This window comes from Camelina sativa, chromosome 4 (assembly GCF_030686135.1).
Source record: "Camelina sativa cultivar CO46 ecotype springtype chromosome 4, ASM3068613v1".
In the NCBI taxonomy this organism is placed as follows: domain Eukaryota; kingdom Viridiplantae; phylum Streptophyta; class Magnoliopsida; order Brassicales; family Brassicaceae; genus Camelina; species Camelina sativa.
Window position 1 is genome coordinate 17,841,027 of NC_141883.1, and position 14,479 is coordinate 17,855,505.

The following is a 14,479-nucleotide window of genomic DNA, read 5'->3' on the forward strand; positions in this document are numbered from 1 at the left end:
TTTCTATTTTTTATAATTAATCACTTAAAATTAAAAATAAGTAAATAATATTATAATTTCGAATTTTATGAAATATGTATATAATCTCCTTATAATTATTTTAAAAAACTTTGTTTTTTTTCTAAATTCTGAAACTTTTTATAATTATCTTTTTACTTTATTTATATTTTTTTAAACAAAATATTTTCTTTTTGTTGTAATCAAATTCTTCCTATTAAATATTTGCACATGTCAAAATCTCAGATTGATAACTTGACACATGTTAAAATCTTGTTAATGACTAACTTTCAAAACCTAATTTTATATAATAAAATTCACACTTTTGTCCTTTAAACAATATATTTATTTTAGTCAACTCAATTGTTTTTGTTTTTTTTATTTGTCAAGAAGAAGAAATCATATAGATCACATATGTCATATATTCATTAATAGAGCGTAATGTATGCAACTGTAGTTTCTTGCTTCCGTTTTTTATATTTTTTGTGCAACCAATAAGTTTTGTAGAGTTGCTAAAACTGTTATGTAAAATGTCCCATGTATTATATGAAATCTAGATGTCTCATTATCAATTTTTTTGGTTTGAAATCCTTTCTTTTTGTAAAAGGTTTTATATTAAAAAATCAAAAACGAGCCAAAATTACAGATACGACTCAAAATAAAAGTTATTTTCAAATTGAATCTATCGCTTAGTAAATGTAAAACTCCAACAAAGGGACTTTGTGACAGTTCCAACGACGGATTCAAACTGTTGTGATATTTTAATATTTCACATGTGAAGTGTATTCATTGATAGAGACTAATGTATGCAACCGTAGTATCTTGTTTGAGTTTTCCAAAATTTTTTGTGCAAGCAAGAACCTTTTTATCTATTATATAGTTGTTAAAACTGTTGTGTAAAATTGTAATGGTGTTTGGATATTATATAAAAACTAGACGTTTGACTATCAAATTCTTTGTTTAAAAAGTTTAATTTTTGGTAAAAGGCTTTATATCTAAAAAATCTAAGATGCGCCAAAGTCACACAGACACTCAAACAAAGTCTTTTTAAAACTAATCCTATTGGCTAATAAATTTCATTTGATTATATAAAAAAATCATTTGATTACATAACTCAAAAACATATGTTTACGTATTATGCATCTCGTTTTTCTAGTTTTTTGAGATTATTAAATTTACCTCTAATATCAGTTTTTCTTCTAATTTTCAAGATAGCTATCAGCAAAAAAACATGAACACAAAAATTCAAATTAACAAGATAGCTATCATCAAAAATATTTATTGTTGTAAATAGTGTCTTTTATCATTGCAATATAGTGTCTTTTATTCGTAAGTGAAAACATAATACAAAGTATTAATTTTATTGGAATAAATTTTAATTACATGATGAAAATATTAGTATAGCTAATTTATTTATAAATTGTAACATACAATATAATATTTTTAATGTATACATGAAATTATAACTTGAAAATAAAATTTATAGGAATGAATTTTTATTTTTTTTTGCTGAGAATGATTGTATAAATTTATTTATGTTTAATTTATATATCTTAACATTTTCATTTTCTCGTGATGTAAATTATTACATTCGAGATTACAGCATATAAAAAATATCTTCAACAATTTTGGATTTCCAAAAATTTAATGGTTTTTCATTTTTAATTTTTGTTTTAGGGTTTTAATTATTTTTAATTCTAACTAGGGTATAGATTTGATATGATGAATAGATTGTGTTTGATAGAAAAATTTAGCTCTAAACCATTTAAGTGAAGTGAGCAAAAACTGAAGTTTAGTTTATTATGGGGGTATAAATAGTTAAATTATATTAAAAAAATAGAAAAATGAGATACACATTTGGTTTGAAAAAATCACTAAAATTGTATAAATTATCACTTAGATTTAATATATTATTTATATATTTATTTTTAACCGGTGTAACTATACGGGTCTTATCTAGTTGCTTAATAAATCTCATACTTACCAAAAAATTGTTTTTTAAAATTAAAACTATTGCTTGATAAATATCAGACTCAAACAAAAGTCTTTTTAAAAAAAACTGAAACTACTATTGCTTAATAAAAAACAGACTCAAATAAAAGTCATTTTTAAATTGAAACTATTGCTTAATAAATATCAGACACAAACAAAATGAGCTTTGAGTTACATCCTAAGACGGATTTAAATAATACTTATTGTGAGGCTTTTATGTTTCCCACCATTTGTTTTTTTTTTTTGTCCTAACCATGGCCAGTGCAATCAAAGAAGAAGAGACGAAAGGGATAAGCTCCGAGATCGACCCTAGTTCTGACAACTCTTCACATCAGGTTCAAATTACTTAACTGAGCTTTCTATATTCGTAAATTTGAGATGATCCATGTATTTTTCATAGGGTGGATTTTTTGTTTTCGTAATTATTGCGATGTATGATACGCGGTCAAAGTGTATAAACACAAGTACACAACGTCCTGTGAGTCTTTGAGTCGTTTGTTCTGAAATGGCCAATGATTTGTATGCAAATTTTGTGATTATAAGTGAAAAAGAAATTAATAACAATATGAACTCATATATATTGATCAGTGGTGTAATTTGACTGTTCTTTTCTTTCCTTTTTCTGATTTTCCATGTGAATACAGGAGGATCATGTTTCTGATGTAGTAAAAGGTACGGTATCGTTGATGTGATTACCAAAAGATTGGACAACCTCAATCGCGTTGAAATTGAAAATTATATATATCATTTTTTTTTGTCTAATTACAACTCTAGTCTAAACCAACATTATTATTAAATAGGTATCATAAAAAAATCTTATGTATAAATAGAATCATAAATTATATAACATTTTTTTTTTGGTAAACATTATATAACATGTTTAGAGTACTTCATAAATGAAGATGTAAGATCTGCCAAACCACGGGAAAATCTTAATAACGAAAAATAAAATAACTTTTAAAGGGTCGCAAAAACACGAGAAGCTCGAGGTACGTTTAGAACAATATTTGAGAGTACGTCATCCAACAACTTACAACATCACGTTCGACTCTTATGCTAAAATGGTGGAGCTGGTCAAGGATGGATATTACGAGTCCCTTCCTTTCACTTCCGGTGCATATACTTGGTACGTCATTCACGTCAAGACCATCACAACTTCAGATTTTGGCAGCTTCTATTATATTACATATTTTTCTATAATTGTATCCCTATTCTTTTGTTTTTGTTTAAATAAATGTTACAAGGACGTTTAAAATCTACCCAAACGGAAACACGAAGGAAGGAGTACTGCCAGGATGGGTTTCAGTTTATATAAAAATCGATAACTCGATCTTCATCACCAACCCACAAGATGTGTATGCAGATATCAAGTTCTTCGTCTACGACGGTTTCAATCGTTTCTACTCTACACACCAAGGTACGTAGGTACTTTAATTTAGGAGGATCAATTCATCAATTGGTACGTAAGACTAATTCTTTTTTTTTTCTTCCTTAAAACATTACTAAGTGATGCAAGTCTAGCTAGTGGCCGTTACTATATGTTGTTCTCAACTCTATTGGTCAAAATTAATGTCTATTCTCTTTTAATGAGGAATTGATTGGAAAGTTTCTTAAAATAGTTTTTTTTTTTCTGGTTATAGAAAGTGAGCCAGTAAGGTTTCATAGTTTAAAAACGGAGTGGGGAATGCCTTATTTTCTGTCCACGGCATGTTTCGTCGAGGGATCGTCGGTATTTATTTACGACGGAGGGGAATGTAAGTTTGGAATAGATATCTTCGTTGATCAAAGCTACCACAGGGAAGTTTTCTCTTATGACGAAAACGTCACCAATCCCGTTTTCACTTGGAACATCACCAATTTCTCTACCCTCTATAATTACTCTTACACATCCAATACGTTTTCTTCTGGAGACAGAAACTGGTGACACTCTCTTTCTCTCTTTACACGTACACACTCTCTGATATATAGCTAACTGTTTGTTATATGATGGGTTTTAATGATTATTAGGGTTTTGAAAGTGTATCCAAAGGGATATGGTGTTGGAAAGGATAAATATTTGTCACTCTTCCTGTTGAGTGAGAATAAAGAAATCAATTACGTGAAAGCCACGCTACGAGTTCTAAACCAAATCACATCCCAGAATGTGGCGAAGCAAGGTGAGTGCATAGTTCTCTTAATATTTTTATTAATTGAACTAATATCTCAAGATCTGAGTTCGCAATAGTTTCGTTTCGGATCCTGCAAAACTGGATTTTCAAATCGTTTCAAATTTAATGACATCTTTAAAACATGTTTATCTTTGTTGTAATTTTGTTGCTTTTTTTGTTTCTTATGGTAAGTTGAGGGATGGCCCAATGCAGTAGAAAATGGATGGGGTTTCCAGCAGTTCATAATTCTTGCAGATCTTCAAGATAAATCCAAAGGTTTTGTTGTGAACGATATACTTCAAATTCAAGTCGAGATCATGGCCTTCTCTAAACACACTCCAATTAACTAGGGTCTATGGTGAGCCCAAAAACAACCTCCCTATATCGCTTTTTTACTTCTGCGTAATTTATTAACAATGTCATTCATTGAAGGCTCAAATCGGAGATCTCTTGAAACTACTCCGAGATATTTTATCATCAGTGGATCGCTGAAGCCATGCGATGCGAGACCCCTACCTCACTTTTGTTTATGTGTCCAAAATAAGAAAGGTTTCTATAACTCTTTCCTCGCAATCTACTCTTCTTTTTATCCAAAAAAAAAAAAAAACTACTCTTTTATTTGTACTCCATGTGTGTCCAAAATAATAATGAGTTTTGAACTCTTTTCCACATTATCCTTGTTTCTAAATGGTAGTACTGTATATATAATAAGAGTATAAGATTACAGCAAATGAACTTCATTGTTTAACTCTGAATAAATGAGTGCCCTTTTAAAAAATGTATATTCGACAAATTAAAGTAAATACTTCATCTATAAATTAATGTTATAGAACCGAAAAAAAAAAGACTAAAATATGTATATCTTTTTTTCTCTTTCGTTAGTCAAATCTTAACATCTATTTTTTTTTTAAACTCATAAATGTATGTTTATCACCGATCTTTATATATTTAATTAAAGGGGTTGTGCAACTAAACCCTCAAAGACGCATTCGAATTGCTGTGATTTTCACATATGATGTGTATTATTCGAATTACTAGATAACCAAATGGTTATTGATGTGTCTGTATTTTATAGGATTTTAACCATAGTTTTGGTATTTGTTTTGACTTTTTTATTAAGTCCAAATGTGCTTTTAGAGTCTTTTTAGTTTTTTGTGAATCTGTAAAGGTTCTAGGTTGCTTCTGAAGGAAACTGAGTGTTTTGGGGATGAAAACAAGCATTTGAAGCCAATTTGGTGAAGACTGATCGGACTAGCAAGCAGATGGAGCAAACACAGAAAAAGCATCCAGGATCGCCTGATCCACATTCAGGATCGACCGATCCTGTAACATCCGTGAACCAATTATTGGTTTCTGGGATGGGTGTCGATCGACACCAGAGTGGTGTCGGTCGACACCAATGTTTTCTGGTTCGACCGGTTCGATTTAATTATCGATTTTTGGTTGGTTTGGTTTGGGAAAACCATTGAACCGAGTATTAAAAGGGAGAAAATGACCCTAGGTCGTGTTTTTGTGTTTGTCTCGCCGTTTTTGAGACAAACAAAAGAGAGAAAAGTGTTTGAGGTTCTAGAGAGAGATTGGGAGATTTCCTTGCTGTTCTTGAGAGATCCAAGGCTAGGAAGAAGTTAGAAGCTTGCTAGGAAGGTTGGATTCGTTGATGTTGGTCTGAATCTTCCTGCAAAGAGGTGAGTGCATGACCATGGCTTATCTAAGTTAAGATCTCTAGTTTTTTTTTGTGATTTTGTGCTTATGTGATTGTTTCTATTGAGTTTCCTTTGGTTTTCGCGACTGTTGTGGCTGGGTTTTGCTTTTGGGAATGCATGGAGCGGATTGGAGGAGGTTGAATGCAAGATTCGGAGTTTCTGATCGAAGGAAATCGATGCTCGGCATCGGTGTCGATCGACACCAAAGCGAGGACGGCTCGATGACTTTGGCGAGTGTCGATCGACACCATGTGGAGGTGTCGGTCGACACCACTAGGGTTTCGGGTTCTTGTCGAGTGTCAGTTTCGATCGACACCACTTGGTGTCGGTCGACACCCTTCCTCAGTTACGACGATGACGTGACTGCTTTGCATATTGCCTGGTTTGTTTGTATTGTTTGTTGTTTGTGGCATGTAGAGATCTTATTGCTTGTGTGTATAGACCAGTAGATGGGAGGATTGCCTCACTGAGTATTTATCAAATACTCATGCATCTCAATTTGTGTTTGTGGTGCAGGTAAAGGCAAAGTGTGATCGTGGAATCAAGGCAATGAAGAGGAGGATGTTCTAGAGACTCGATTGGGTATTGCCTGCTTATGCTAGGTTGTTAGAGTTGGGTCTGTAGAACATTGCTAGATTGCTGGATCTATGTCTTTTGTTATTTGATTATGGATTATTGAATTATCTGGAATATTGGTTATTATTTATTGGATTGTTAATTGGTTATGGTATTGGTTATTTCCGTTGTTGATTGTGATTGTGGTTAGGTGGCTAGTGGGTATGGGACCACTAGTTGTAGTTATTTATTATTATTATTTATTAATTAAAAAAAAACGGGTCGAGTCGTTTCAGATCCCGAGCACGACGCAATTTTTCCTTTTTTCGTTTTAAACCGACTTTTAGGGGTTTATTTTAGTATTTAAGCACGAGGCTCGACCTCTAGAAAGACAACTTTTATTCTACGCAGCCTTTGAGCACTTGTAACCTTTGGAAGAAGATCTCTAATCCTCTCTAACACTTTGGAGAAGATTTCTGAACCCTTTTTCTTTCTTTTCTTTTGCAATTCAATTATGTCTTCTTCATCTTTGATTTGCTGTTTGTGGTTCTCCATGTCTGAGTAGTTTCTCTATTGGGTTTTGGGTTTCAAAGGAGTTTATGATTCTCTAACGATGGTGTTTTAGATTGGGGATTGATTTATTTTGTTCTTCATCTATTGTTGTTCTTAAAGCCTAAACTAGATTAGCTACCTAGTTTATGATCATAGGTTTAATTCATCGGGGCAGCAAAAGTGTTGTTGAGTTGCTGGAAAAGAACTTAGATGAGCAAGGTGGACCTTAGCCAACGAAAGTTGAAGTTGAGGCACCTTGTGAACAGATCAAACTTGAACCTTTATTGCTTGATTGGTTTGCTAGGTCCAAACGACGGTTTAGGGTTTAGTGAATTCATTGCATAGATAGTTAACGCTATGAAAGTAGGTTAGCTTTACAACCGTGATTTGAGTTCTAGAACGGTGTCTAATGCATCCTATCTAACCACCTTAGTCCGAGAATTATATCCCCATAGATTCCCTTCGCCCAATATTTCCTTTTTGATTTAAAGCAACTTATTTACTTTCCGTTTTTTTGATTAGTTACTTTATTCACAAACTTCCTCTTCTGTCTTAGCTATATTTAATCTACATAATTTCATAGTGTAATTGTTTGGTCCCTGTGGATTCGATACTGAAGTGTTACAATGATACCACTAGATCGTGGTGGAGTACACATTGGGTTTTAATTGACCTGTTGATCAGTTATCATATTACCAAATCAGAACTAATCGAAACCAAACGGTTAATCGAATGCTGAGGCCTAGTGGAATACATTGTTCGTGAGAGCTGTTCATCGTAACCGCATATGTTGCAGGTAATTGAATATCATCATAATAAGATTAGATCAAATATCTTTAATGATGATGTAATAGGTGACAAAATAAAAACCACCTTCCTAATTCTTTAAAGTTTTTGATTAAATGACTAATGACATTCTTTGTTTTAAAAGTTTTGTTTTCTGCAAAAAGCTTTATATTTATAAAATCTAAGACGCGCCAAAGTCATAGAGACGACTCAAACAATTAACTTTTTTAAAATGATGATACTATTGGTTGATAAATATCAAAGATAAACAAAAGTCTTTTTTTAACTCAAACTATTATTTAATAAATATCACGCACAAACAAAAGTCTTTTTTAAACTGAAACTATTACTTAACAATTGGCAGTCTCAAACAAAGAGACTTTGTGGTATTTCCCAAGACAGATTAGAACAATTGTGATATTTACACATGACATGTATAAATGTATTCATTCATAAAGCCTAATGTATGCAACTCTAGTTTTTGTTTGCCTTTTCTACTTTTTCTTGTTTAAGAAATTAAATATCTTTACTGTTTATTGTAGAGTTATTAAAACAGTTGTGTAAAATTTTAATGAAATTTGGGTATTCATAAAACAACTATCAAACTTTGTGTTCTAAATGCTTTTTTTTTTCTCTTAATTGTTATATTAACTTTGGAGATGTTCACAATGTAATGAAGATTGCAGGAAATCGGGTACATGACGATAGTAATTAAGAAGAATGTTCTCCGAAATTCCTTTCTTAGCCAATATATCTGCACTTCTGTTATTCCTCCTTGGTATCCAGTTGTAGGTGATCATGTCAAAATTTTTGCTCCACTTCCTAGCTTCGCGTATCCAATTGAATGCTGCAAAGTTAAATCTCTTCTTGTTGAGGGTGTTAACTATTTCCTTATTGTCTCCTACCATATGTATTCGCTTTATGCCTATGTCACTTGCATGTTGCATCGCCAAGACCATTGCTTGAAGCTCACTCTCCAATGGGCTATTGGTTATGTTTGCATTCGCTTGACCAGATTGTATATATGAACCTCTGCTATCTCTGAAAATCCATCCTGCCCCTGATCTTGTTTCTGAATTCCAAAATGATCCATCATAGTTACACTTGATCCACCCTGGGTTCACACTTGTGTCTTGTATACATGGAGATGTCTGTCTTGCTGGTCTGTTGAAAGGTTCTGAAAGGGTTTCATTGAAAACCATCGCTTCCGTCCACTCTTTTGTATCCTTTTTTGCTTGGATCATACAGCTTCTCCAATGTATATTCCTTTGTTGGAATGTAAGTAGGTTTCTAGTCTTCCACAATCGCCATAGGATCCAAAACGGTAAATGAATCATGATGCCATCTACCTCCTTCCTGGCACAGAATGTTAGAATTGTCTGCAGTTTATCTTCAACAGTAATCAGTGGATCAAAGAGAGTTAGACAAGGGAAGCCGGATGCTCGCCATGTTGCTTGAGCATAATCACAACAAAAGAATAGATGATCAGTTGTTTCTTCTTCTGTACAGCATCGTCGACACCGAGATTGTTGGCTGATATGTCTTCTTTTTAGTTGTTCACCTGTCGGGAGAGCCCCAGAGAGAAATCGCCATAGGAAATGTTTTATCTTTGGAGAGATAGGGAGCTTCCAAACTGCTGTTTTTAGAGAGATATTTCCAGGAGGAGGTTGGGCATTCTGTTCTGTTGTATGTGTTGAAACCCAGTAAGCTGATTTAACCGTATGAAGACCGGATTTTGTATAATGCCATCTAAGGAGATCATCGTCTGCTTCACTATAAAATTTGAGTGCTAGTACCGCATTGACATCATCCTCATGTATTAACTCTCGGACCTTTCCCTCATCCCAATCAGTTCTGTTGACGTTGAGTAAATCTTTAACCCACATATTCCTTATATTGTCATTCTTCGTTCTTGGTGCTCTTGGTGTTCTAAATGCTTTTTTTTTTGTCAACCATTGGGCCACTAACTGACCGGCCCATTAGCCAAATCCCTACATTTGTAGGGAGCGGGACTCGATCCTAAACGTGATGTTGCCTTGTGCGTTAAGGATTTACCATTAGCCACTGCACTACGGTGTTCAAAATGCTTTATCTTTGGTAAAAGACTTTATATTTAATAAACATATAAAACACGCCAAAGTAATACAAACGACTCAAACATAAGTTTTATTTAAATTTAAACTATTGCCTAACAAAAATATCAGACACAAATAAAAGTCTTTTTTCAACTCTCTTGTTCTCTTTATCTTTGGCAGCGACAAAATACACTAGAAAAAGAAGAGAGAGGCTAGGTCGAATTTAAAAAAAAGAAACAAATATTTTTTAACCAAATCAACTAAATCAATCGATTTTAAAATAAACTGAACAAGCACCAGAAAAATGGTATCAACCGACACTCTCTACGTCTCGTTCGACACCCAACATATTTTGAGTTTGAAAAGTTACAACTATTTATTATAGAGAAATTGTAATGGTATTTGAGTATTATATGAAAACTTGACGTGTGACTATCAAATTATTTGTTATAAAAGCTTTAATTTTGGTAAAAGAATTTTCATTAAAAATTTTCAAAATGCGTCAAAGTCATAGAAACGACTCAAACAATTTTTTTTTTGAACTAAAACTATTGCTTAATAAATATCAAACGCAAACAAAAGTCTTTTATAAACTGAAATTATTGCTTAATAAATATAATTATATAAGACAAAAACAAAGTTTTTAAAAAAAAGGAAAATATTGCTTAATAAATATCATACTCAATCTATTTTTTTTTTAACTAAAACTATTACTCAATAAATATTACACTCAGAGAAGGTGACTTTGTGATATTTCCTAAGATGGATTAAAACTGTTGTGATTTTTCATATAAGACTTGTTTTCATACATAGAGCCTAATGTATGCAATTGTAGTCCCTTGTTTCCGTTTTTTTTATTTTTTCTGCAAGCGAGAATTTTACTGTTTATTGTAGAGGTCTAAAATTTGCTCTCTAAAATTATAATGGGACTTGAGTACTACATATGAAAACTAGATGTGTGACTATAAAAAAAATTGTTTTAAAAGCTTTATTTTTAGTAAAAGGCTTTATATTTATAAAATCCAAAACGAGGCAAAATCATAGAGACGACTCAAACAAAAGTCTATTTAAAACAGAAACTAGCGCTTAATTAATATCATACACAAACAAAAGTCATTTTGAACTGAAACTATTGCTTAATGAATATAAGACTCAAACAAAAGTCTAATTTTTATTAAATTTAAGCTACTGCTTAATAAATGACAGATACAAACAAAAGTCTCTTATAAACTAAAACTACTACATAATTAATATAGACTCTCCATCAAAAGTCTTTTTTAAAACTGAAACTAATAATAAAATGAGACTTAAAGAAAAGGAATTTGTGATATTCCGCAAGACGGATTAAAATTGTTCTGATATTTCACGTATGACGTGTGTTCGTTCGTATTGTATGCAATTTAGATTAAAATTGTAATGGGGTTTGGGTATTATATGTCGTAAACAAGACGTCTAGTTATCAATTTCTCTGTTTTAAAAACTTTATTTTTGGTAAAAAACTTTTATATTAAAAAAAGTCTGGCGCTAAAGTAATAGAACGACTTAATCAAAATCTTTTTTTAAACTGAAACTAATCAATACAATAAAAATTTTGGTTTCTCTTCAGAGCTTGACACATCAGCATTGAAAACAATTGTGGAAGTGACACATTAGTTAAAATATGTGAGCAATAAGTCTTTGATTTCTCTTGAGAGCTTGACATATCAGCATTGAGAATAATTGTGGAGATGACACATTAGTTAAAATATGTGAGCAATTAAATTAGGACAATTAATACAGCTCAGTCCGGTTTTTTCTTACCTGGCAACATTCTAAAATATTCACGATTTCAAATTAAAAAAATAACTTTGTCGAGCTTTTCTTCTGCATCGGTTTGGACGAGCGAACCGCTCGCGGAGAACAATAGCAAGCTCACCTCCGATCTGACTTCCCTCATCCACCAGGTTAGTTCTCAATTTCATTAAGTTGATCCAGTTTCTTATTCCTTACCTATTTAGTTTTTCTCCTTTTGATTCTCTTTTACACAAATCACCAAACGAATCGAGAATGGGTTCGTTTACTTGTCTTTGTTTCTGTTTAGTTCCATTTTGATGATTCATTTTTTTCCGGATTCGTCTCTGTTGATCTGTTTCCAGAACTGGGTTTTGTTCAATTTAGGACTTTTTTTGGTCTTTGCTTCGTTTTTTAATCTTTCTAGGGTTTAGTCTTTGTTTTTATTTCCCTTTTGAAAGGAGTCTTCGTTTTGATTGAATAATTTTGGAGGTTGTTAAAGTTCTAACTGAGCTTAATCTCACCATTAAGAAAGCTTATATCTCATTCGATGATGGCTGGTTCATGGATGTTTTCAGTGTTACTGATCATGAAGGGAACAATGTCACCATTGATATCGTTCTTGAATATATTTGTACATTAATTAATAGCGATCATTTTCTTGATTTATATTTAGTTTTGGTTAGTTTTGATAATATGGTTATCAACTCTTTTTTTGGTGTGTGATTGTTGCAGTCTCTTTGTCCTGATGAGTCTTCTTGCTTCAGTCCATCAATGAGATCATCTATTGATGTCAAACAATATGTCGACTTCTCTGTGATTGAGCTTACAAGAACTGACAAACCTAGTTTGTTTTCTGAGCTTTCCCTGTTCTGACGGATCTACAATGCAATGTAAAAAAATGTTGAGATATGGACGCATAAAGCAAAAGCAGCAGCGGTTTTGCAAGTAACAGAAGAAGAAACCTGCTCTGCAATCACTGATCCATATAGGTTATCCAAAATCAGGATACTTCTTCGTTATGTGCTTACAAGTTGACGTTGTGGCAGAAGATTATGTGAACCGAAAACCATGGTGTCTTCTGCTCTCAATGAAACTCACACGGACCGTAAGCTTCCTTAATTGATGTTTGCTTATAGAAATTACGATGAATGGGAGAATAAAGTTGATGATGAGGATAAATGTGGGAGAGTAGTTCCAGATGTGGATTTGAAATATGTAATACCAAGTACTAAGTACCATGTGAGGCCATCTGCATTGGGGGAACACCTTGGGTGTTCTAAGACTTTTTAAAATCAAAAATATAGAGAACAGTGGGTGAAGAACATGTTGTTGGTTCTTGATATAGAACTGATTTTGGGCCAGTTCTTGGGTGACGTGGCAACTCGCGAATGGATACAATTTTTTGCAAAGGAGAAAACATTTATTTGTTTAGAGGAAGTTTTGTTTGTTTTTTTTATTTATATCTTTAATTTTTTTTGTTTCATAAAAATTTGGTATTGTATTTTGAATTTTAGTATAAGTTTTTTAAGTTTGCAATTTAAATGTTATTTTTTAAAGTTTTTCAAATTGTAATATGTTTGTTTGGTTTTTTTTTATTTATATCTTTAATGTTTTTTTGTTTCATAAAAATTTGGTATTGTATTTTGAATTTTAGTATAAGTTTTTTAAGTTTGCAATTTAAATGTTATTTTTTAAAGTTTTTAAAATTGTAATATGTTTAAGATTATTATATTATTAAATCTTATGATCTTAAACATGTTCTCCCAATAACCAACTTCTTAACAAAAGATCTAAACTAATGATCTTACCGTATTTTCATAATATTTTTACTCTAAGAACACCCAAAAATGTTCTCCCAATGCAGATGCCCTAAGAAATACTATATCTTTGTTACTAAGTACTAAAGTAAGAAGTTCAATGTATTTATCAATTACCTAATTATTTATATCTACGTTATTGCATAAACCGTTGTAAAATAAATTACTGAATTATTTTCCATAAATTAAATATGGAAGTACAATAAGGCCATCTGGATTGGGCCAACACCTTGGGTGTTCTAAGCCTTTTTAAAATCAAAAATATAGAGAATAGTGGATGAAGAACATGTTGTTGGGTTTTCATGTAGAACTGATTTTGGGCCAGTTCCAGCCTGACGTGGCAACTCGTGAATATTTGCAAAGAAGAAAACATTTATTTTCTTCATTTGTTGGAAATCACAGAACGTTTTCCTTCTTTCTCTCCAAAGCGCGATAGCTTCCTCCTGGTCACCATCTTCTCCGATTAATGTGTGTTTTCCGGCCATTAATTGATCTCCTCCATGTAGAAATCGATCTCCTCCATGTAGAAATCGATCTCCTCCACCAAAATCGAGATCTCCTCCATGTAGAAATCGATCGGTACATCGTTTTTCTACCAATCCTTTACTTGAGCCTTTGTCTCCTCGTCTCCTCTGTCTCGCAAATCTCATCTCCGGCGATATAGACAAGGTAGTCCCGTCGTGTCCTCTGTCAGTTATTGTTTCATCGATGTTTCATCGATTTAGGGTCTTGAAATCTGTGAATTAGGTTTGGGTTTAGTATCATGTTATAGGGTTTCGTCTCATCTGTCAATTAAAGGTTTTGATTAATCAATATAGGATTTTAGTGAGCTTCCAGGATGTATGACTAAATTTTGAGTGTCGTATGTTGTATTTGAAATCAACCTTAATCGATTTTGCTTTGTTTCTGAGGCTTGTAGGTGAGGTTAACCAGGGCAAATTAAATCGGATAACCATCAACAAACCTGCATTTACTCGAAACTAAAAGGTAAGTCACACTCACTATATGTAATGCAAGGTTGGATCAGCTTGGTTTCCTGATTTGAGTGGTGTTGTGGTTTGTGTAGTAGTGTATAAGTGGTT

At 32.5% G+C, this 14,479-nt stretch overlaps 2 protein-coding genes across 2 annotated transcripts; one reads left to right on the plus strand and one right to left on the minus strand.

The window, feature by feature from the left end:
- Positions 1 to 2,243: 2,243 nt before the first annotated feature.
- Positions 2,244 to 4,743, plus strand: LOC104780432 (uncharacterized). The gene is made up of 8 exons (XM_010504930.3): positions 2,244 to 2,324; positions 2,634 to 2,661; positions 2,899 to 3,115; positions 3,234 to 3,406; positions 3,630 to 3,909; positions 3,997 to 4,145; positions 4,329 to 4,494; positions 4,569 to 4,743. The coding sequence occupies exons 1-7, from the start codon at positions 2,244 to 2,246 to the stop codon at positions 4,484 to 4,486; spliced, it is 1,086 nt and encodes a 361-aa protein (XP_010503232.2). The 3' UTR covers positions 4,487 to 4,494; positions 4,569 to 4,743.
- A 3,636-nt stretch (positions 4,744 to 8,379) lies between these two features.
- Positions 8,380 to 8,934, minus strand: LOC147945910 (uncharacterized). The gene has a single exon (XM_087509404.1). It carries the CDS (start codon positions 8,932 to 8,934, stop codon positions 8,380 to 8,382), a length of 555 nt encoding a protein of 184 aa, XP_087365530.1.
- Positions 8,935 to 14,479: the final 5,545 nt, after the last annotated feature.

What these genes read in the sequence shown, in the direction of transcription:
- LOC147945910 (XM_087509404.1), bottom strand. Translation starts at nt 8,934, where the DNA reads ATGGTTTTCAATGAAACCCTTTCAGAACCTTTCAACAGACCAGCAAGA.
- LOC104780432 (XM_010504930.3), top strand. Translation starts at nt 2,244, where the DNA reads ATGGCCAGTGCAATCAAAGAAGAAGAGACGAAAGGGATAAGCTCCGAG. An exon ending in CTGACAACTCTTCACATCAG is followed by an intron (nt 2,325 to 2,633) that starts GTTCAAATTACT and finishes ATGTGAATACAG; the next exon opens with GAGGATCATGTTTCTGATGT. An exon ending in TTTCTACTCTACACACCAAG is followed by an intron (nt 3,407 to 3,629) that starts GTACGTAGGTAC and finishes TTCTGGTTATAG; the next exon opens with AAAGTGAGCCAGTAAGGTTT.